This window comes from Idiotropiscis lumnitzeri, chromosome 11 (genome assembly GCF_059441095.1).
Source record: "Idiotropiscis lumnitzeri isolate Australia: NSW breed Sydney's pygmy pipehorse chromosome 11, RoL_Ilum_1.0, whole genome shotgun sequence".
In the NCBI taxonomy this organism is placed as follows: domain Eukaryota; kingdom Metazoa; phylum Chordata; class Actinopteri; order Syngnathiformes; family Syngnathidae; genus Idiotropiscis; species Idiotropiscis lumnitzeri.
The window spans coordinates 10674098-10698180 of NC_142401.1; the positions used below are offsets into that span (position 1 = coordinate 10674098).

Below are 24083 nucleotides of genomic sequence, written 5' to 3' on the forward strand. Positions count from 1 at the left end.
TTTGTCAGACAAAGTCAAGTGGTGTTATGTTAAGTACACAGCATGCAGTTCGCTTTGTTTCATGATAAGCTTTCCAGTTAATGTCAACCCGGAGTGGCACAATACAGCTTGAAGCAAGCACTTTTTTTCTCTTGTTCACTGACTGCCAAACTGGTGCTTGAAAAAAAATATCTCGGAACGTCTAAGTCATCCATGAGTCAAGCATGACTGGAGTTTTTCTAATTTATCACAATGTCACTGTTCAGCTATTTTTAGGACAGTTCCGTGGGCTACTCGTGTTGTCCTTGGAGCCTACCCGATGCATGCGAGCAACGTCTTAGTGACCTCTACCTTAATGTTAAGACAAGATCATAAATATATAATCTCATCATTGCATTATGAACTTTACACAATTTGTCTGTTATTTCATTGTTATTATGTATAATTTAAAAAAAGTGAGTTTTAAATCAGAAATTAGGGAAAATATTCACAACCAAATGTAAAAACTATTGTTTACTCAAATTATATTAAGAAGGCATTTGGGGGGGGGCAAATGCATTTGATATCTGTAAAAAGTTAATAGCGATCGCACATTTCTGATGACAGATTTTTTTTTTTTTTTTTTTTACAAAATGATAAGAGCAAATTCCTTTTTCAAGGAGCATGAAATAAACCTTGATTCACTTGAGTAGGCAACAAGGTTAAAATATCTTTAATGTCACAATTTGTGGAAAATAAAGATGGATTTTAAGACATACAGTAATTAGGCAACATGGCTAGAAAAGTAAAGCAAATACTTTCCTGATACACTGCAAAGAAAATTTAATTTATAAAGGTCACTTTATGATTAAGATGTGATCTTCGCCACAAAAAAAAAAAAGCTCTCAACTTTATCTGCATGATTAAATATTGAATGGTTCTTAGTCACTCAAAGGTTATCTCGTAGAAGCGAATCCAACACACTTCAATTGAGTAACATTCACGTTGCGCCGGTCAAGCGAACACATTAATAATAAACATATTCCGTCATCAATGATGAATAAAAATCTTAATCTTTTCCTTCTCTGACCATTTCCATGTTTGGGTTCGTGCGAGTTTATGTGCATTTGAATCACACTACCGGCTGCCACATGACTGGACAGCTGTACTCAGAAGATCATCTAGTCATGAATACTTAATCTTGGTTTTGAGATTAAATCTGCCCGCCTCCATCCTGCCAGCTCATATCACTGCTGATATTTCCACTTGTTGCTTTTTCCACCAAGGATTCTTTGCTACCTGTGGTCATAAAAGCAAGTAAGGAGTGTTATTTATTTATTTTTTTTTTACACAAGTAGTGACAGTACACAAGCGAAAAAGACTTTCTTTATTTCTATAAATCAGCAAATGCAATAGTCTGCATGTGTTGCTACAACAAAGTTGTATGGTGGTCCAATTTCAGTGTCTCCACTTCTTATTCTCGTTCCTCTTCGTGGATACAGTTTTTATTATTAAAACAAGCTGCTTTCCAAAACAGCAGTAGAGTGTAAAATTATAGTCGCGGAAGCAAAGGAGGGGGATCAAGGGGCTGCAAGAGGGTGAGAGGAGGCGGGGCTAGGATTTCAGTGCAGGCTCAGCCATGTGAGTATGTTATCCCAACCTCATCAGATATCCTGCTACCTCCCCTTTCCTCTCTGTCAGCCCCTCAAGCACTTATGGTCGCTCTCATATGCTCTTGGATTACTGTCTGGCAACGGAGAGCTTGAGTAGTTTTTGAGCATTTTTTTGTCTGTATTTTCTTTTTGGAAAAGGACTAAGGGACGATCTTTATGTCTTTTCCTCTGGAGATTACCACCGGAATAGTGTGCTCGTGTTTATCCACCACTATGCTTGCATTGGATGTGACTCTCCAATGTGTCAGTGGCAAAGGATGGTCATGAGAGGGGGTCACCGGCAACGGGGATGCGGGTGTCAGCACCTGTTTAGAAAATTGCTCCGTAAATGTGGATGCTGCTTTGTCCAAGTGAGAGGTACAGTATGCGGATGCTTGCCTCAAAAACTCTTTTGTGCGTTTTCTACCGTCTGTGTCCTGACCTTCTAATACGTTCTTATCAGATTTATCTGTAGTGTTTAAATATTTTCACAATTTCACTTATTCCTACTTTACTTTTGTTTCTTACATACCGGCTGTAGAATATGCTTTTTGGATTAAATAGATGTTTATCACTTATAGGTAAATGAAAAAAAAACTGAGACATACCACATACTGTAAATAACAGTTATTCCCAACTAGTTGTGCCTTCAGTGGTGTCTATAGTGTATCTAGTGCGGGGGTGGGCAAAACTTTTGATTGGCGAGCCACAATGGATTCTAAAATTTGGCAGAGGGGCTGGACCAGGAGTAGATGGATGGAGTGTTTTGTTAACCTCACCTCATTGGAGAAAAAATAAATAAATAAAAATTAAAAACAATATATATATATATATAAATGTAAAAAAAAATATATATATATATATATATAAATTATTTTCAAGTTCGGTGCGCCGGATTAAAACGTCTAACGGGCCGGGCCACATGTGGCCCCCGGGCCGTAGTTTGCCCACACCGGATCTAGAGTGTGTTTGTAACAAATTTAAGACAAAACAATTAAATGTTCTCCCACCATTATTTACTAACTGTGCATCCACATTGTGTTTTATTTTGTTAGATTTCTTTTCAGTGTATACAAGATGTGCCTTGGCTCAAAAAACACTGTTGAACAGAAGAGCTGAATGAAAAGTATTAAATATTCCTTTACAAAAGGTTTTATTTACATCAACTAGGTTCACTGTATATGTGTGCAAAAGCATTTAATACTGAGTGGTACTAGCGTTAGTAAACATTATCCGGTGTTTTGTTTTGCTTTGTAATGTTGGTAATTTTCATATACACTGCGTGTGTGGTTAATGAAATGAATACTCCTGATGTTGTCGCGCTGGTCTGCAGCCAAAGCAACTAAACACAAAGACTCACCAACATGCGCATGCACACAGACACACACACACGCTTTGACCCTTAAATCCAGTGTTGTTCCAGTTGTTCACAGAGTGATTACAGAGCCGCCCTGCATGGATGGATGCTGAGAATGAATGTGGAACTTGTGAAAATTAAGCCTCGCAGGAGAGTTTTTTTAATGGTATAAGAAAGGAATTGTTGGGGAACCAATCACTAGTTCCACTAACATTAAAAGTCACTAATCCTCTTAAAAAATATTCAGATGACATTTTTAGGAAAACAAACAGACAAGGAATAGTCTTAAGAGTCATTATTTAACTTTAAATTTGCATGTTGAGTTGCTTATTCCATATCGCTTTTGTATCCTTTCCATGATTTCCCCGTGTCATGAAACGTCTTAGCCAATGTGGCTAAAGAGAATAAAAATCTCCTAGCCTCATTTAAGTGTGGGTCGCCATGATATCACATTTAAATATTTTCTTTACTGCTGTCTAGTCATATATGTGCTCATAACAGAGACGTAGTCAAAATAACACAAAACACATTTTCAGTCCCACCCAAAAAATCTGGTGAAAAATATATGTTGGCAATTCACTACCATTCTTTGCCTTTGGCTCATTTTTGATGAACGACTATGAAACTGCATTTCAACATCGGTTGTGATGGTGTTTCTTGGGGAGCCAAGAAAAAAATCGACCGGTCTGCAACATGTTTCAACCCCGTCTGCATTTGGGCAGATTTGTTTATTTTACGGAAGATGAAAGCAAGTAAACATGCGTCACACATTGCATTCTAACATAAAACAAGATGGAATTTTTCAAAGGGATGGAAATTTTGACTTTACTTTCAGTCCGGGGATTTGAGACACTATGTTGTAAGAAAATAAGCAAGCTGCGTAAACTACATCCAAAGCGAATCAAATGCTTTTAGTTCTTGAGTGCAATTCTCGTCTATTCCACCATCCATTTGCCCTCCCTGAAAATACTCAACAGGAAGGCTGTGCAAGGATTTAGTTTTAATGAGGATTTCATCTATTAGTCTGAGCAAAACATGAAGCAGCAATCAGTCATCAGCTCCCCCCCCTGCACACGTGACTCACAACTGACATGCGTAACAAATGCAACGCTTCTATCACACTTAGACTCAGTGAGATGTTAAAGAATTTCAATAAAATACCGTACTGCTAATTATGACAATTTTCAATGAATCGCAGTCAACAAACTACGAAAACATTTTGATGGTAAATTTCTCTCATCAGAACCTGATGAAATATGAAGTGAGTGAATGTTCTAACGCATTCTCAGATTACCGTGCGTGCATAATCAGTGCAAATTATTCCCAACTGCAGTGACATGTGATGTATTTACATATGCGTATAAATCCCTTGCAAGGATCCAACACAAATTAAATCAGCAATCCGGTGGACACAAACAACTGCAGTTTTTAAATTCACAGAGACTTCTATGAGGGAATTTGCCCTTGTTTTTGCCCCCATTGTCTTTTTCAATCACCCTCAGCCGCCTTTAATCCACCTGCCAACACAGCACGACTGCGTAGAGGCCCTGACAACTCTCACAAATCAGCTTTGGTTTGCCGTGGTAATGCCTTAATATTATCGCTGCTGCCTATAGAAGCTGCACGGAAAGTTGAAATCCCAGCGTTGGTGCCTGCGCGCACTGCCGACACCCTCGGGTCCGGATGGACGTCCAGCTGTTGCTCGGTGGGAACGTGGCCCGTTATGTAAGCCCCCTCAAACAAACACTAACTTGCACCTCTGCAGCGATTTGGACATTGCATGACCATCACCCAACATTTTTGGAAGAAAATGTTGCAAAGGCCACTTGGATATTCTTGACGCTTTAAGTTATTGAACACACTCAAACTAACACATTTTTGTTTTTTAACTGAAGGGCACCAGCATTTTTTCCCATGTGTAGAAGAATGAGAGATTGTCGGCAACTGACTGACCAAGATACAGAGAGGATCCACAATCTATTTGTTCTGGTCAGGCTTGCTTTTTATGAGGTCCAGTAGGAGAGTAAATGATACTATCAAAAATTCCCCGAGAAAGAATTTGTTTTTATTAGTCTTGAAGGTGAATCCACGTGCCTTTAAAGGACAACGTTTTTTGTTTTTTTTTGTTTTTTATGAAGGTTTCAAACAAAAACACGGCAAATACTTGCAGACCTCCACCCAAACCTAAATCATAGGTTATAACCGCCGTTAAGTAGTTTTGCAAAACTGGACAACAAATATTTACCTGAAATGTTTTCACCAGTAAATTGGATGTTTGTGTGTTTCTGCCCATCTGTATTTGTACTTTCCTGTTCCTATGTTCTCTTTTTCAATGACTGTACGGCAGTTTGGACAAATGCCCAGACCATATTTTCACTGGCCTCTTGCAGGCTTGTCATTGTGATTAAAGCTTACATAAATGTGATGACAGCGAGTCATGGCTTATGGCAATCTACTTGTAGTCCTGGACAACTGAAATGAACGGATGATATGTTAGGTTCTTGATGGAAACACTGTGAGTGAACATTGGATGGCACAAAGTAAAAGCTGAAAGTTGGAGAAGAAAATCAAACTGGGGCATGATAGGATGGCATATTGAAGTCTTGATTAATTAAATTGATGAACTGACATGTGACTACTTTGAGGTTTGTACTGTCAATTGAGTGGAGTTAGACAGTAGCAAATTTAGATTAAAACTCAGCCCACAGGTGTGATTAAATGCAAAGTTTCATTGCCATTTTACCACAAGTGCAAAAAAAAATATTTTATTTTACTGTTTTATTGCAGTATGACAAATTTAATATGCTTGATGAATGAGACATACGTAAGGAAAATACGATTTTATTTTTTTATTTGAAGTATGCAATTTTCAAAAATATTATAAGGAGCAAAACAGAATCGATAAATATCACATTCTAAAATTATGTTTTGCCAGATTTGGAAAGAAATCCTGTCACTGTAAATAATAAGCATCTTCACGATATTACAATATTTTGAAAAAGCTTACTAGAACCACTTTTAGGAGTTCATCTTTTCTATAACTGTAAATTTGAATTCAGCACATACTAAAAACCCAAATGAATAATTCATACATTATTCGAATGATTATTTGTGATACAACTATTTCTGTCATGCATCTCAGTCAGCTATAGGAGGAGGGGAAAAGATAACTTGCTGCTACATGTATTAAACGTGTGATATTTTCACCTCCTATGACAAATATGTACAGTCAAAATAACGTGTAGAATTTCCCCTCATGATTTCGAGACGTTCCTCACGAGAGCAATTTTGTATCAATGGGTACAGCCGTTGCAGCAACTTAAGGCTCAGCACAGGAAATTGAAAATTTTTGTGCATAAATCTGTCTGAAGCTTGTGACCCGAGAGGACAAACTCCCACAATTTACCACTCTGCTCCCCGCAGCAGAGTCGTACTCCGTGGCGACAGTCGACGGTACCGTTAACCCGGCGCCCCGCCAGGCCTCAGGCAGCTCCAGCCCCGGCTCAGGAGGATCACGCCACCCTGTCGGCGCCTTGAAAAAATGGCTCACCAGCCCGGTCCACAAGATCAGCTCCGACGCCAGAGGGGGAGCGACGTGGGTCGACAAGCAGATGTGTAGGTCGGACGGAAGACGGCGGCCATCGCTTCTTTCCCACAGCGGAGCTCCGCTGAGTCCTCTGGATTTGCATCATAGCGACTTCACCATCCTCCCCTCTGCGGATGCGGTGGGGCTTTAATTCCATGAATACTTGTATTTATTCCGATAAAAAACTTGCAAATAATGCTTGTGTTTCCTTGCACAGGTATGGAAAGATGAGCAGTTAAGTTGCGAAGCTTCTTCTCCTCTGCAGCCTTCCCATCAGGGTGACTTATTGGACCTCCTGCAAGGCGGAGACACACAAAGTCTTGTAATTGTTCTACAAAATATTATAGAAAATCACGCCATACCACATACGGGTTATCTCCTCCACCAATTCACGCAACACAACAAGGCATAAATGGAGTTTATAGCCTAGAATAATGCTGTACTTTATAATATATACACACTGTATTTTCCAGCGCACCTGTATATAAGCCGCAGTAACCCCCCCCAAAAATGACATACAAGCCGCACTATGATTTAAGCCGCAGTTTTCTTTGTTGATAAAAATTTGTTGTTTACTGCATGCACAGAACAATTTTGTACTGATAATGCACATGAAGGTACATAAACAGATTGTTAAAACAGAACAGACGCAAGAGAAAAAAAATAAATTAGCGTATTTTCTGAACTATAGAGTGCCCCTACCGGTGAAAGAAAAATCCACAGAAAAGCCGCACCATTGTATTAGCGTGGTTCAAAATCTAGGAAAAAAGTCATAATTTATAGTCTGGAAAATACGGTACTTTGTTGACTACCCTGAACATTTCACATTTGACTTCCAGCACAAATTCTTAACCTTCCCTGCAGTTATTTCAATTAAATTAGAGCTTTTCATCAGCAATCAAATCCTTTAGTTATTCAGGTTCCATTTCTTAATGATGATTTATCGTAATACATACAAGCAAATAACCAGAGTGCTCCCAAAACATGCAAACACTGAGCTACATTTGCATGTGAACGTATTTGCACACATAATGCGCCTTTCGCTAATTGTGCCAAATGCACATTTTACCTCTGTCTGGTAACCCTAAACTCTCCTGAGAGCTTTATGGGAGCCGAATCAATCCTGCAAGCTTTTCTCGACAGCATCTGGATGTAATCAGGCGGCTTGTAGAACAGTCAGCCGGCCGGCTGAGGGGTTTAAGTCCAAGTTAGAGCCTAGAGGCAAGGTGAGATGCAGGCCGATGGATCTTCGTGGAGTTTGTTTCCCCTTTTGCAACTATTCACACAGGAAAACATCCGTTTGTGAGGTCAGTGGTCACTCACAATACAGTGGTTTTTAAGGGGATCCAAGGTCAAGGCTTTCCACACCAAACCCATCCGAGTTTGCCCTTTAAGAACTTTGCTACAGTAGAAAACAGGCATGCTGGAACATAAAACAGCCTTCTCCAAACCGCCAGAATCGTCTACATGCCTTGGACAACTAAAAGAATACGAGCCAACTCCTGATCTATTCATTATATTGACAAATAGGTGCATTGAAATGATGTTGTCCTCATACACAACTGCATATCAGCACAAGCAATTGATTCGTTTATTTCTCCTATCTACACCTCAGACTAAAGGTCTGCTTTGAAATAATTTGTCAAACTATTCTTTTACGGTGGTGCCTTAACTTCCAAGTGTAATTTGTTCCACAAGCATATTCGTAGCTCAGAACAATCATTCTCAAATCATCTTTCCCTTTGAAATTAATAGAAATATAATTAATGCATTCTAGCGCTTCAAAAAACATTTTTAACATTTTCTTTCATAAAAAAAAAACACTATATATTATTGCACTTTATAAAACATATAGCAATGTTAGAATTAAATAGAGTATAATGAACATTTTGTTGATCATAATTTACTGGGAAGGAAATGCTGTTCATTCTGGTGCATATGGCTTGGCCACCAGGGGGCAGTATAATTTATACAGACATACTACCAGATTTATATATGAATGGCGGCAGATTTACAACAGACTGCTTTCGATTATTTTAAACAAACTACCACTAACTACGTTGATGCTAGTTTTGTTAACCCATATACAGTGTCTTGCACTGTATTTTAGCAGACAGTAATTGTTTTTTTTTCTTTTTTGGAAGAATTGTTCACGCTCTACCTGCAGCTTGCTGCGAAATTCGCCACCACCTTTGCTAGCGCTTGTAACTCAAATTTTTTGCTCTCAACTCAAGACAGCAAAAAAGTCAAGTCTCTCCTAAGTCGAGGTACCACTGTGTTCTGCAGTTTAAATGTCTGGTGGGTGAAGACGGGAAGTCAGGAGACCAAACAGCAAAGTGCAAATTTGACCTACATGGTGATTTGACAGAGGGATTAGGAAGCGGTGTTCAGAGATAGAGAACAGAATGTAGTGAGACTGCAGTATGTCAAGAGGATTACCGTCAAATTCACATTAGATTAGACCGCTTTTAGGTGACGAGGGGCAATTGTTATATAACGGCTCTCCATGCCGTAACATCCACTCACCGCTACACCCCATCCTCCTTGACAAATCACCACCATCCATCAGATCCCATGCTACCTTTCATCTACACATTTCCGCCAACAGCCGCAAGAGCCATCAGAAAGTTCTTAATACTCTCCGGTTTCTTGGGATTTGGTCATGATTTTCCTAAAGTGGATTAGCAAAAGTGACCTCTGATGGTGCTTTAGGACATGCTTTCAGCATCTCCAAATAATTCCACATGTGGTCGGTCAGCATTATATCATGGATGGACGACCTGTTTAATGTTATTACGAAAAAAAAATTTAATAAACTGAAAAGAACCAAAAACCAAAACGTTTATAAAATTCAAATGAAGTTCCCCTCTAATAGTTACAGTACATTTTAGGTTCCTCCTGAAAGCTGAGTAATCGCTAATGTTTTGTGCGCAGTTTATATCACCATAATTGTTGAACCAAAATGTGTACATATTCATTTTAGAGCCACAAATCCAGTATCAACACTCTCCAAGATGAAGACAACAGCTGCAATGTGACCGAAGATGCAGGGAGCCAGTTGTCTGTGGCTGTGGACAGCGAGGAAGAAAGAAATATTGCTTTTGAGAAAAGCTTGTAAGTGTTTGTTCAACAATTCTTAAATTAATTTTAAATGGGGAGGATTGATACAAAATAAATGGCATTATCTCATATCTAAATTTTGTTAAATGTGAATAAAAGGTTCTAGAAACAGAAACAAACACGGGCCACATAAAATGAGATTGTGGGCCAGATCTGGCCCCCGGGCCTTAGGTTTGACACTCATGTACTTAACAAAATATCCATGTCGCAATACACAATTTCTCGACGTGATCCTTCTCCTCCATGTGGCTGACATACAGTAATGGATTCAAGCGGTTGTGTTTATCGTCACAAATGATTGTCAGTATTTCTTTCAATCACATGCACATTTGTTACATTTAATTAACCCAAAATGTCTTCTTTTCTTAGGTATGTGCTGAAAGAGCTGATTGAGACTGAAAGGTTGTATGTGGAAGATCTTGGACTCATTGTACAGGTACAGAATAAGTTTCAAATATAAGGGTCGAACCAATTAGACGACGAGTCGACTTTTTCTACTCTGTGACAATGTTTAAAGTTTGAAGTCGACTAAATCTCATCTTTTTTTTTAAACAACTGTGGGTTAACGACAACTTTCATGTCACATTCACAACATGCACCAACATTACAATCCTCGTAGCAATTGTCCACCATGGCTGTACGATGCTACAAGTTTGTGGAAATATCTCACCAAAAATCTGTCTGGTTGCACGGTCACTTGCAAAATATGTAAGTCTATCTGCCAAATAGAAACATTTATACAAAAAAAATCCTTCATTCTCTGAGAATCGGACTGAGATGGACCGCGTCCTTGAATCATGTACAGGGCTGCCACTAATTACAACCAATATATTCTGCGTCATGGTGAGCTGGATATTTAATCATTTATTCTATTTGTTTCTGTACTTGCCCGTTGAAATTTGAGGACTGTGCTTCATAACATCACGGCGGACTACAATAAAATCTTTAGTTATTCGATCCTCAGTTCCACACAACAGTTACTTGGAAATTCATAAGATGACCATGTGCGTATATATGTGCATACGTGTAGGGCTATATGGCAACCATGACCAATCAGGGCGTTCCAGAAGACCTTAAAGGGAAAGACAGGATCGTTTTTGGAAACATCCATCAGATATACGACTGGCATAAGAGGTACTTTTGTTTTTACCATTGTTCACTGACATCTCTGACTGTTTTTACTTATTTTGGGGGTTAATGCTTGCCGTGATTTACATTTTCCTATGTCATATTCCTCAGTTATTTCCTGGGTGAGCTGGAGAAATGTGTGGCTGATCCGGACACGTTGGCCCAGCTCTTCATCAAGCATGTGAGACTGTGCTTTCTCAACCTTTTCTGTTTTGAGTTTGTCTGATGGTTGGAGGGTCTCACATATGACATTTGGCACCCGTAGAGAAACCATCCAGTCAGACAACCAACCAACAACCCATCCAACCAATCACACGTGCCCATTCATACACCCAGACATCCATCTATCATCTCTCTGTTAACCTTCCTAAAAAGCCAACAATTGCATTTTCACGCTAAATAAATTGTTAAATTTTGGTCTTGTGTTATTTTGAAAAAAACAGAATTCATTAAAAGTGAAAGGACACGTCTTAATCAGTGTTGCCAATAATTATAGAAGGCACCGTGGAGAAATAATGCTCATCCACTGCGTTAATGATTTAGCCCTGATTTTTGTCTGCCAGGAGCGTCGTCTTCACATGTATGTGGTTTACTGTCAGAACAAGCCCAAATCAGAGCATGTTGTCTCCGAGTACATTGAGACCTTCTTTGAGGTGAGAACTTTCAATTCATCACTGGTGGTTGACACTGCATAGCGCGAGGTTGCATTGCATGGTCACCATTATGGCGTGTCAAATCCCAGGATGTCAGGCAACAGTTGGGGCACAGGCTACAACTGAATGACCTGCTGATCAAACCCGTCCAACGGATCATGAAGTATCAGCTTCTGCTCAAGGTTTGCACCATCCACTCAATGTGCCTTCGTGAGGATTTCACATTATTTTGTAACTTTGACATCCGACGGTATAAATATCCTGAAACAAAACGTTTTGCCATCTTCAGGACTTCCTAAAGTATTACAGCAAAGCAGGACGTGATGTAGAACAACTCCAGGTATTATTGTAATCATTCAGCCCATTTTTTGTTTGTATTTCTTTGCGAAACATTTTTTATGGTTCGCCTCTTTAGAGGGCAGTGGAGGTAACGTGTTTTGTGCCTAAACGATGCAACGACATGATGAACGTGGGCAGGCTTCAAGGCTTTGAGGTAAGATAAACCTGCACCTACTCCTGAAGAATCACGGCGTGAACATTCTGGCGATAACTGTGATGGATGTATTTGTTTTCAGGGGAAAATCACAGCTCAGGGGAAGCTCCTCCAGCAGGATACCTTCTCTGTGAGCGAGCAGGAGGGCTGCTTCTTATCCAGACCAAAGGAGAGGAGGGTCTTCCTCTTTGAGCAACTGGTCATCTTCAGCGAGCCGATTGATAAGAAAAAGGGCTTTTCTTTACCTGGCTATACTTTTAAAAACAGCATAAAGGTAAATATTGGTTAAGTATTATTTTATACATACTAGGAAAATTACAATAATGTCTTGTCTGTGTTATTGCCTGTTGTGTTTTTTTTTTAATTATTCTTTTGCTACAATGTTGAAAATAACATACACAACACAAGTCATATAAGATTTTTTATAAAACATTCACAAGTGATTTTAAACGATTTTTCCAAATAAAATAATGTAACTAGATATCCCTATTGTCTCCGTCATACAAGCTTTAGATTATTTGTTGCATAATTGTAGGCAGGATCTTATGATTTCTAAGTCATAGAGAATAAATACAATGTAATACAACTTTATTTATATAGCGCATTTTGCAACAGCTGGAGTTGTTACAAAACGCTTTCCATATGGTGTAATATAAATTACCCAGAAATTAGAAAAAAAATTAAAACACATAAACACTGTTTATATAAAAAATGGTATTCAGGATTCTATTTTCACAGACACCACACCACACATCACTTGAGCGCAGTTTTATTTTCGCGCCAGGACAAGTCTACTATATCATGTTTCGGAATTTGGTTGACTACGCTGTGCCATGCTGGGCTTTTATACACCACCGGCACGCCTGACAATTTGGTGAATTTAAGTAGATTAGACTTTGCTGGTCTAAGTCTTGGCGCAGGTGAATTTGATCGAGGTGCAGGCAGACAGATTCTGCGCTCTCCTCTGTGTGGCGGATGTCATCGTATTTCATACATAAATTACAAGAATTCTCGGAATCATTGTAGAAATCGATTAAATAAACGTATCATTATTATCATCATCTTTTTCTTATCAGCCGTTATTTGTGATCCCCCCCTGCCAACTTAACATCATCCGTAATTTAAAGTCTGCTTATATTTCATTATAAATGTACTTTTAGTGCTTCAATCTTCTACATAAACTCCAGTGAGTCCATTTCTGCTCCCCCACTGACAGTGTGGGCACCACCCCTGTGCTTAATTTAAAGGGAATGGGTAGAACCGCGCTGATTAGCCAGGAATTTGCATTTGGCTTGACAGATTTGTGTCAACACAAGGGCTGTGTGCTGCAGGTGAGCTGCTTGGGCGTGGAGCAGAATTCCGGCGAAGGCCCGTGCTCTCTCGTCCTGACATCCCGCGGTACAAACGGGAGCGTGTCTCGCTTCATCATGCAAGCATCCTCTCCAGAAATACAACAAGCTTGGCTCGGTGATGTGGTGCAGATTTTGGAGACTCAAAGGAACTTCCTTAATGGTACCGCCACTTCATGTTTTGACAATTAAAAAAAATCAGAAGAGTGCTCTTTAATATATTTGTCTCCGGTTCTCACTCCAGCCCTTCAGTCTCCGATTGAGTACCAACGAAAGGAAAGCAAATCGAACAGCCTCGGCAGGAACATGAAGTCTCCGAGTGGCCTGCAGCCTTACTTGTCAGCATCTATGGACCGCCACCAGCAGCTCGGCCTGCTGTCTTACAACACCTCCCTTCCGTCGCTACATCCGCCCCACCACAGCCCAGCTGTCAAAGCGGTAAATACACATTTGATCTTTTTTTTTAGTTTTCTCTGATCAGAAACAGACAAGAGTAATTTTTCACTTTTCACTGTCAGGTGTCTAACCCTTGTGCCATGACGCGTCAAGCAGCCCACCTTCAGATCTCATCACAGCCACAGCTCACTTCGGGTCCGGAAGCGACAGGAAGTCACGGGACAAGCATTTCTCTGCTGCCCTGCAGCCTGCACAGCATGCAGGTACACCGCAAGCATTTTTATGTTTTATTACAGTTTACGGCTCAGTTTTATAATCAATCAAATTTTTTGATATAGCACATAGACATTTCCTGACTATTTTTAAACACCGATTGCTATTTGCTATTATTATTTATAATTCTCAAACAACCCCAAAGCATGATGCTGCCGCCCTCACGCTTCATGTAATAAAATTTAAATGTGGGTTATGGGCTGCAATGCAACACTGTGCATCACCCCACAAAAAAACAAAACAAAACTTACCTTCAGCAAGCATGGTTGTGATTTACGGCTACCTTTCTGGGTCCTCAGACAAAGTGGGAGAAATTTTGAAGTGTTAGCACTAAGTGAAATATTTGCGCGTTAATCAGAGGCAGGTGTGTACTGACTCCCATTCAACGTGAGATTGAATGTGATTGGTTAATTCTGAACACAACCACATCCCCAGTTAGGAGAGGGTGCACTCCTTATGCAACCACACTATCTCCGATAATTATTTTACTTCTCCATTGGAAAAGATTTCATTTATTTTCAATTAACATTAACAGTGGAAAATTATTTATAAAACCCCAAAAATTATTTATGAAACCCCACATTTTGAACAGGGGTGTGTAGACTTTTTATATCAGCTGTAATGACTGCAGCTCGAGGCAGGAGACAAACGCTCCTTCTTATTTATTTATTTATTTGCCTCTTTTGCGTCTTCCGAGGTAGTATTTCCTGGAAGCAAGGGATTATCAGAAAAGCGGGTCAAAGGTGGTAAATGTACCACCTGAGACATTTCTTTCTTAAACGCAAGAAGTCTTACATGATGTCATCCACTTAAAACTCCAAGTTTTGTTTGACTTTTATAACATGCTGTATAAAGGGATATTTTCACAGGTGAAAATGGTGGAAGTCCATTTTTTTTCCACTTCTGGAGCATTTGACTTTGGACAGTTCATTACCTTCTGCCACTGTCTTCAACTCCGAATTCTCTCCGTTTTTTTTTTTTTTTTAGGCTGTGACTGCCACTTTCCAGTCAACCTCTCTCCATGACAGTGAAACTTGAGCACATCAACCAAAAACAGGAAATGAACACAGCTGGATGGAGAGCGTGATGAGTGCATAAGTCTATTACGCATTGTATCTTTTGAATACCATTCAAAGACATTTTGGTTTCGTGCATACAGATGGCAGCTTACTGCACATGGAATGTTTTAGATGCAAACTATTATGAAAGCACGTTTTTGTAGAGACGTCATGCTTTTTCCATGGAAATGTCTTTTGTTGTTTTTCTAATGCAGCATTTTTCACATGGGGATCAATTCTACATTTTCCTCCAAAGAAGTGACACCTCTTATCCCTGCCCTCAAATGAATTAAATGTTTATTTGTACCTTGCTATTTAGCATAAGAGCTGTTTACACTTTGGTGGGCTGTTTAAGCGTAGCCATTGTTAGCTTGTTATCTGAACCAAACACATTTCTGCTCGTGTCGCTGAAGAGGAATAATCGAAAGGGAGAGCTCAACTGTATGTGTAAGAGTTAAAATGCAGTTTGTTGTTGCTTTCTGTGCTTGGCTTTGTGCTGTTCTTATAATAATAATTATGAATAATAATTAAAGAACGCAGTGTACACCCCTCCGCTGTATTAATTATTTTGGTGAAGAGACTCACCCATCAAGATGTACTGTAAGCATTCCCGTGCAGCACCCCCTCTCTTAACAAAATTTCTGTCCATAAATGGTGAGTAATTTGATGTACCAGTTGAATAATGTAATTAGGCAGTAATTAACCTATACAACATGAATATGAATGTTAAATATGACGAGCCTCTTTGAGTGTTTAATTTATCTTTAGACTTTTTGACAATTAGTTTATTTTCTAGTTGACAATTAGATTATTTCCATTTCATTTTGACGGATCGTTGTGATATAATGCCAGTGCGCTCACTCATAAGTGTACGTTGCCCTCTAGTGGTGAAAACCTGGTATATTACTAAGTGTTGAAAATATGGCCCCCTAATTTCAATATTAAAGTATTTTAATTATTCAACAGAAGGTTAAACCTAGGAAACAAATTCGATAACACTGATAATCAGACCTTTGATTTTCCTCAACACTCAGATGTTTTAATACTGATTGTTTTTTTTCCAGAACACATTGTAACATGTCACATCACTTAGAAACATAAAAATTTATAATGACCCAATTTGTATGGTACAAAGGAGTATTAATTCAGGAGGGAAAAAAAGTGGTGAAGTCAAATCTTGCACATTTTCATAGTATAATTAATTAGAAATATATTACATATATATATATATATATATATATGCAGACCGATACCAGAATGAGTATGCACTCCTGCATGCTCTTGAGTGCTCATTGAAATTAAATAACGTTTGAATTAAAATGGATATTTGTTAAGAAAGACCTTAGAATTAACCAATTAGCCAGTTCATGTTACAAATATTACAGGACTGTCAATGTCCAGGGGTCTCGATTAAAATTGATTTATTTATTATACTGTATTACTTTATTCATGTAATGTTTTTTTCCCGGTGCCTCTAATACTCCTTTGTAGTATCAAACCTGCATTGCTCAGATGACAAGTGGTTTCCACATGAAACGCATTCTTTGAGAATTAAATAAATAGGATTAAGGTCAGCTGAGTCCTGCTCTGGCAGCATTAAAAATTCAAAGTCATTTCTGCAGATATGAATGCAAAAGTCCAGTTACAGTCAGCATCTCATAGCAGAAAAAAAACATGACATTTAAAAAAAAAAAAGACAATTTGTCAATGGCACCTCTGCGCTAGCTTGTAAAGTCTAAAAAATGCAGTCTATTTTGCAAAGTACAGTGACACAAGCCTTCAAAGTTTATGGTATTATAAAAGAACAGTTTTGCCACTTGAGGCATCTGAAGCGTAATGGCACTAGAAGCAATTTGTATTAACCAAAATAATGACTTACGGGTTTTCTCTCATGCTTTGATCCTTAAAAAATGTCGTTGTGTCTTTAAACGTGCACTTTGGTTCAACATTTGTCCGGGGCAGCATTTGAAATGAGGGAGCCATCGGAGACATAATTCAGTCTACGCACTGCTGAAATGCTCTCCTCCGCATAGAAGCTTTTTTCACTCACTGGTGATGAACTATTTCATAATTATTCTTTCAGTAGTGTTTGTAAGGGTTTCACTGTGTGTGAGTGAAAAAAAAGTCAGTTCTGTAGAAGTGGCAAAAAAAAAATAATATGTTTGTGTGTATTAGTGTTGAATTTCAGTAATATGTACGAGAGCTTTTCACAATCCACATTGTGCATGTTGAGTTTCTTTTCAGGACCAGCTCAGCTTTTTTTCTCGACTTTCCACCATGGCTGCCCGCCACACAAACAAACATGGAGGAGGGAACATCACGTAGGGTGCCCTGTGATTGGTTGGTCAGGTACGGGCTCTGAGCCGCCATCGAGGTAAACTGTATATGTAATGTGCCCGATAGATGATCTCCGGACTCCCACGGGCCAAAAAGGCCCACTTGGACTCCTTCTTGAGCTTGCATCCCTTCGTGCCGGTGTCCAACTGCGGGTTTGGGGATTGCCGCCACAACAGGCCCGGGCCACCTTATAGCTGATCAGGGGGGTGGTTTGGTTTGTAGATACTGTAAATACTTGTTGAATCCTTTCCATGGCACAAAAAAAAAAAAATCTGCAAAAATCCTCATGTCTTCTTTGGCAAGTCGGTATGTGCGTAAAAAGCAAATTAATCACCACGAGTCAAACACTGAAATCTGTTTTTGAAGAAGAGGAGTGCAAGTTTGTTTTGCGAGACGTCTGAGGAGGCTGGCGGGTAACGAAACTTGACGTAGGCCTTGTCGCTTTCTGATTGGCTGGCCCAGGGCAACTTGATTTTGCTGGCGTGGCTGACAATGACGTCGTCACAAGATCCCACATGGAGCGAGCCCAGGCCATCGATGAAAAACTCTGCAAACAAACACACATTTAAATCAACAGACCAAAAAGGTATCCGAGTAAACACAGTGTCTATTTCATCTTGATCCCTGCCTCCTGCTCACCCCTCCCCTCTCTGCTCAGTCAAGAAGCAGGAAAAAAAAGGATTTGGCCTCTCATTAACCTAACTATTTGAATCCACCACTGAAGTATATTGAGCTTTTTTTCATAGTTTACCACCAAAAGTGCTTTTTTTTTTTTTTTTTGTACTCACCCAAGTGGGCTACCCTGTTGAGGCGCGGGTCAAAGCCGACCTGCTGGATTTTGTCGGTCCGAGCCAGGAAGAAGTTAATCACTCCGTCAGTCACCACACAGTTGGGGAAGCCTTGGATGACGTGATGGAAACCTCTCCTCAAGTGCAAACAGTCTCCATCCTCCTCCCCAGGCTCGATGGATATGGTCTGTCTGTAGGTGTTGGTATACCCAATGACCTCGCGGACGGCACCGCCCACCTGGACACACATAAAGTGATAATCTTTAAGGTCCACTAGGTTTTGGTCTCTTGTTCACACACACAACACACATGCATCAGCATGGGCCGATTACTGCTTTGACAATTTATCCCGGTTTTAAAAATTCAAGCTTTTCATAACTGCTAATGCTGGCTGTCACCAATCATGAGCTCTTTTCCTTTTTTTTTTTTTTGAGGGGACTTCTAAGCTGGAAAAATCTGATTTGCGGCTTACAGAGATGATAAAACGAGTTACCTCTTTTAAGTTAATGAGCGGCCAGCTGCTTTTTTCCCCTGCTTCTTGGCTGAGCAAAGAGGGGAGGGGTGAGCAGTTACACATGAAGGTTAAGGGAGGGAGCAAGATGAAAGAGACACCGTGTCAACTCAGATACCTTTTTGCTCTGTTGATTAATGTGCGCTGTTCTAAAAAAAGGGTGCCAGTGAGTACTAGTTAGTCTCAAGGACATGAGGAACCTATGGGTCTGTTATAAAAATAGCTCGGGCAAATTCATTAACAGTTTATAGCATTTCATACACAAGGCAATTGAATGTGCTTGGCGGGGTTAATGTCTGTATGATGTCTATGCTTGTCCGTGCCTCACCAGGTCCAAAGTGGTCCTCTCTAAAACATCCACAAATTTCTCCACCTTGGTCTTGCTGGTGAAGATGAAATCATCATCCACCCACAGCACATACTTGGTGGTAACCTGGGAAATGGCCAGGTTCCGACCAGCAAACCAGCCCTAGAGGAAACACCACACCGAGTTTTAAACCCAGAAATCAAACATCAGATACAGTTGTGGTTTTCCGATTTTAATGCGTTCACTCGCATGCGCAAATATGAGATAAGTGCCCTGTATTGTGGCAGAGAATACGTATTTGAACACAAATGGTGAAGCAACACACACAGCTAATATGACAATACTTATATTCATATATGTTTTATACTCTACTCTTGGAAGATTTACATTAGTGAGGCTTACTGAGGAAAGAGGAATGTCAATATATATCAGGATATCTATATTATTCTGCCTCCAAGTGGCCAAGGCACACATAACAGGATAATCACAATGGACATTTGCCTATTTAATTCTTTACATTACTCAGATTAATTATGACCTAACTTTTATAATGTAAAATATTATAGACTGCATTTTTTTCCATAAAAAAAACATTTAAAATATTGGTGCTAGTTATGAATTAAACCCATTTCACGAGGCACCACTGTATGCATTGTTTGAGAATATTCCATCCCGCTGTTTTACCTTCCCAAAAGGCATGATGTAATGTTCAATGTAAGGCCCAGAGATGCTTTGGGGATTTTCACTGTCATCAGCAATGACAATGGTGACGGTTGGATAGTATTTCCTCACGCTGTCGATGAGGTTTTGAAGCTTGTCGTAGCGCAGGAAAGTTTTGGTTGCTATAGTAACCAAAGCACTGATGTTGTACTCTGAAGAGAAGGGGGGGTTTGCAGGGAAGTGAAATATGTTTACTTCATGGAAAAGAACTATCATTCTGTGCCAAAATAATAATAAGAAGAAAAATCATCAGCATATATTTTTATTTTGAGCCACCTTTCTGCATTCCAGGTCACTTTAAAAAGCAAATAAAAACATACCTCCTTCGTTTCCTGTATTGTACAGTTTGGGTGTTACTCCGTGACGGATCTTGATGATGAAGTTGCCTTGATGGCCCTCTGTCTCAAAGTGCACTGAAAGACACAACACAAAGCACAAAAATAAAATAAAAATAAACATCATAAATAAATAACATAATAAATACAGATGACAATAAACGCCAAACTTCCTGTCTGGGCGACTGGCCAAAGCCTCACCTGTGTCGGCTGTGTTGGGATGGAACAGCGTGTTTGTGTACGTGACAAACTGCAGCTGTCGGTTCAGTTTGCTCAGAAGGCTGCTTGACAAGGTCATGTGCATCTCACCATCCCCTTGGATTTTAACCCCGTCCACTTCTGCGGCAACATTCAGCGTCCCCAGTGTGGCAGTGAGATTTATCTGCCAAAATGACAAAATGTCTCAAATGTGATTTTTTTTTTTAAAAGAAACAGTTTTGAAAAAAAGACCATTTATACTCACTGAGTAGTGCTCTCTGGCGATATCCTGCAAAGCCAACCCTGAAATAATCGTTTAATGAAGATGTGCTTTTACAGTCGCGGTGAACTGACAATTTTTTTTTCTGATACATGCCTGGGATGATGATTGTTTTCAGAGGCCGCACCTCCACACCCTGTGTTGGATACTGTAGCGGGTTGTTTGCTTCGGCAATAATGAGCATATCTGCAGATGTCTGTAACCTGCGGGTCACAGACGACACACAATATACAACTGTATTTATATTTTAAATTAAAGTTGAAAATGACATTAAAGGCTAAAATCGAAATATGTAGGAGCATTGTACAAGTTTTATTTTACACGGAAAAACGTGAACATCAATCAAGTCAATAGTATGAATCAGAATGTCATATTTAGAGTAATGAAGGCACATAGAACGCATTATTTCAACTACTTTTTGGGAGTTAATGTTCCCTTTATGAGGGGAAATTCTAAATAGCAGTTTATTTTGTCACAAAGCCTTCACAAAGAGACATGTCACTGTTCGGCATGGCAAATAAGAGAAGTGCTTCATTAGAACATTTTTGGGGGAAAGGTCCAGCCAGAGCCCAGACCTAAATGCAATGGAAAAGATGGTGAGAGGCCTAAGCTGTTTTGTTAATTATTGGAGTTTTTCAAGGGATGATCACGCCATCCTGTTAAAGACTCCCACCCAAAATCACATGACATCATTTATGCCATTAAAGCAAAGTGTGCTTCAACAATGCATTCATTATTTTATTTAATTTGTCAATTTCCACCCATTTTTTTAATTATATTTTGTGTCAGTGTTATCTCATTTTCCAGTCCACATTTTTTGGGCCAGCTATAGTATTACCTTTGGTCACATGGTAATACTCAAGTTTCTGTAAAATACCCATAACATTCTACTTCAAATTTTGTGCCACTTTTCATGACAGATTCCATTTTTTGGTGTGTTTTTTTTTTTTTCATTGCAGTTTTTCCCACCTTTTCTGGAGGCTTTTGAACTCCTTGTCCCGTCTTTTCTTCACCTCCTCCAGCTCGCTGGCCTGGAAGGCCGTGTGCAACTGGTGAGCTGACACCCGTGACGATAAGATTTGGAAGAAGGGCAGAGTCACCCCTTCGCTCTTACACACACATCCGTTGCGTGCCAACAAGCTGCCAAAGTCAGCACAGACACCCAAGAGATGAGTTAATATGGTTTGTTAAGAGGGGTGGGGGGGGGGGGGGGGTTGGGGGTGATGGTGCAGTGCTTACCCTGCCACACTCTCGCGCACATGAAAGGGGATGGCGCTCAACTCGTGATGCGGTTCCGGAAGACGATTCTCCAGATGCCTCTCAACCAGGTGACCTGGTTGCTGCCAGACGTCTATCGACGTGTAGGCTCGGGTGGGCCACGTGTGGATGAGAGCCAGTACCAGAACCACTGATACCAGAATGCCGAACAACACTGTCTTCCTCAGGGAGCGCATCATAAGACCTGAGAAGCACAAAGGCCGAGTCCAGTTTCAGATCGAAGGGTTGCTTGCTCCGAGCCAATCAGGTGAAGCTTCGCCTATCCATGTTTTTATCGACAGTTGACTTGATTATAGCGAGAGGTCTTCTGACTGGACTCCCTAAAAAAAAAAACATCAAACATCTGCAGCTCATTCCGAATGATATTTGGTGATTTTGCATTAATTCCGAGATATTATTCAAGTTAATATCTGTTACAAGTTTCACAAAAATAGTAGTTGAAAATGTGATTAATCGCAATTATGCATGTATTTTTTGTGATTAATTAGTTTAAAAAAATCTAATCACTATACAGCACTAATCATAACCAGCGATTACTTCACATTGTATTAAATAAAAAAAATACATTGATGTGATAGAACATTTTTGGTATATTATTGAAATTTATATATTTTTTTAAATACTGAACATTGACAGATCAAAATGTTTTTACACATTGTCCCATTATAATTAATATGAAATGTCAAATTTTGGGGTGGAAATTGGGTCTCTCCAAGGCACCGTGTGGTGATATTGCCTCATGATCACAGGGTAGGCATTGAAACAATTGATGGTTTTCATGACAGGTCATGGGACACAAACTCAGGCTTGATCAGTGGAGCTGACCACCTTTTATGAAGCGAGAAAACAAACAAAAAGGTGGGCCTGAGCCGAGATCGACCCCATACTCAAAAATGAGATGCTGCAGGTGAATTAACCCTTCTACACTATGCCGTTAATGATGGGTTAATTTACCAATATCTTAAGTATTGGATGCAGTTTGCAGCAGTGTATCATTCAGGTGGGGGATTATTATCAGTACGCATGCATGCAGATCAAATTAAGATGTTATGATATGTACATGCTCATATTAGACAGCGCTGAAAGAGCCGCTAAACATGAGATAATCATAGAAATGCTACCGCGTGAGTATGGTGGCTGTTTTAATTAAGCAGGCAAACATGAAGGAGAAACAGATGGTAGACATACTGTCCATATATGGACACAATAGAGACCACTTGGGGATGTGCACCGTTACCTTCCAGAAAATAAATCTGTAACGCCCTATCATTATGTGAGATGTTTACGTTGACAAGGACCGCACCGGGCCTAACTGCTCTTAAGAATAACACGACAGCAGAGGGTTAAAAAAAAAATTATAAGTATCACGTTTTTATTAAATGACACACACGTGATTCGAACGAATGCGATCAAGAAAGAGCAATGAGCAATTTTCTTTCGGAAAAAGCTCTCACCTCAATTCACAGGCCCATCGCAGCCGGTTTTCCATGTAAGCTGTCTGCAAGGAGGTCGCTCCTCTAAATGGACACTCCTTCTCCTCTTCAGTGTTGCTGTGGACGGATGGGGATGCCAAAGAGCGGCGCGTGCACGCAAGATGCGTACTGGCGCATCTTTACGGCGCACAAATGAAGCACTTAACAATTGGTGAACTGGGAGTATAAAGTGAACGCGTATCCTTGATAATAATGAAAGATTCCAATGCGGCTTATTACTGCACACGTGAGCAGTGCCATTGGTTCGTGTATGTTATTATTTAAAGGAATGCGTCTTGTGGGGACGCTTGAAAACACATACATTAAAGTGATTTTAAATGAAGCCCAAAGATATTAAAACAATTGTGTTGTTTTTATTGTCACTCAGCCAACCTCACCCAAAAAAAAACGTGTTAATGAAAAAGCATTGTGTAGACAGACAGGCGAGTCAGCCAATCACAGAAGACCACATTCTCCCTCCTGACCATTCCGCGACCAGGAACTTGCATTCCCCACCTGCCGCCGAGGATACTACTCGTTTAAACGCTTTATTTCTATAGTTGCATTGTTATCGACGAATAAAACGTCGCAACATTAGGTGCACTTATAATTGGTAACAATACAACAGCCATATCGACAATTGAACCTCCTTCACTCGTCGTTGAAGGCATTCTACATCCACGTCAATATGATTATCATCATCCATGCCAACGGAGTTGACTTCATTTGTGTTGAGTCGATTTTATTTTAAAAAATCAGGCTGTGAAAGCATAACACTCATAATCCATGAAAACAAACGACTAACAAACCGCGGATTCATATAGGTCCAGGACT

General features: G+C 39.8%; 2 protein-coding genes across 4 annotated transcripts; one reads left to right on the forward strand and one right to left on the reverse strand.

The window, feature by feature from the left end:
• Positions 1-1625: 1625 nt before the first annotated feature.
• On the forward strand, positions 1626-15575 carry arhgef25b (Rho guanine nucleotide exchange factor 25b). 3 transcript variants are annotated; one of them, XM_088309320.1, is made up of 16 exons: positions 1626-1988; positions 6391-6692; positions 6771-6875; positions 9537-9667; positions 10043-10109; positions 10704-10807; positions 10913-10982; positions 11401-11454; positions 11544-11636; positions 11744-11794; positions 11870-11947; positions 12030-12221; positions 13279-13459; positions 13541-13734; positions 13815-13955; positions 14953-15575. In XM_088309320.1, the coding sequence occupies exons 1-16, from the start codon at positions 1871-1873 to the stop codon at positions 15001-15003; spliced, it is 1932 nt and encodes a 643-aa protein (XP_088165446.1). In that variant the 5' UTR covers positions 1626-1870; the 3' UTR covers positions 15004-15575. The 3 variants fall into 3 exon arrangements, with proteins under 3 accessions (XP_088165446.1, XP_088165445.1, XP_088165444.1); XM_088309319.1 differs by having other exon boundaries at positions 6394-6692; positions 11365-11454; XM_088309318.1 differs by having other exon boundaries at positions 1627-1988; positions 11365-11454.
• A 495-nt stretch (positions 15576-16070) lies between these two features.
• b4galnt1b (beta-1,4-N-acetyl-galactosaminyltransferase 1b) lies at positions 16071-23525 on the reverse strand. Its single transcript, XM_088310035.1, has 11 exons — positions 23232-23525; positions 21739-22097; positions 21469-21639; positions 20596-20702; positions 20485-20522; positions 20223-20403; positions 20007-20099; positions 19651-19838; positions 18988-19128; positions 18149-18386; positions 16071-17907 (listed from the first exon to the last, which is right to left on the reverse strand). The coding sequence occupies exons 2-11, from the start codon at positions 21954-21956 to the stop codon at positions 17687-17689; spliced, it is 1596 nt and encodes a 531-aa protein (XP_088166161.1). The 5' UTR covers positions 21957-22097; positions 23232-23525; the 3' UTR covers positions 16071-17686.
• Between the last annotated feature and the right edge of the window lie 558 nt (positions 23526-24083).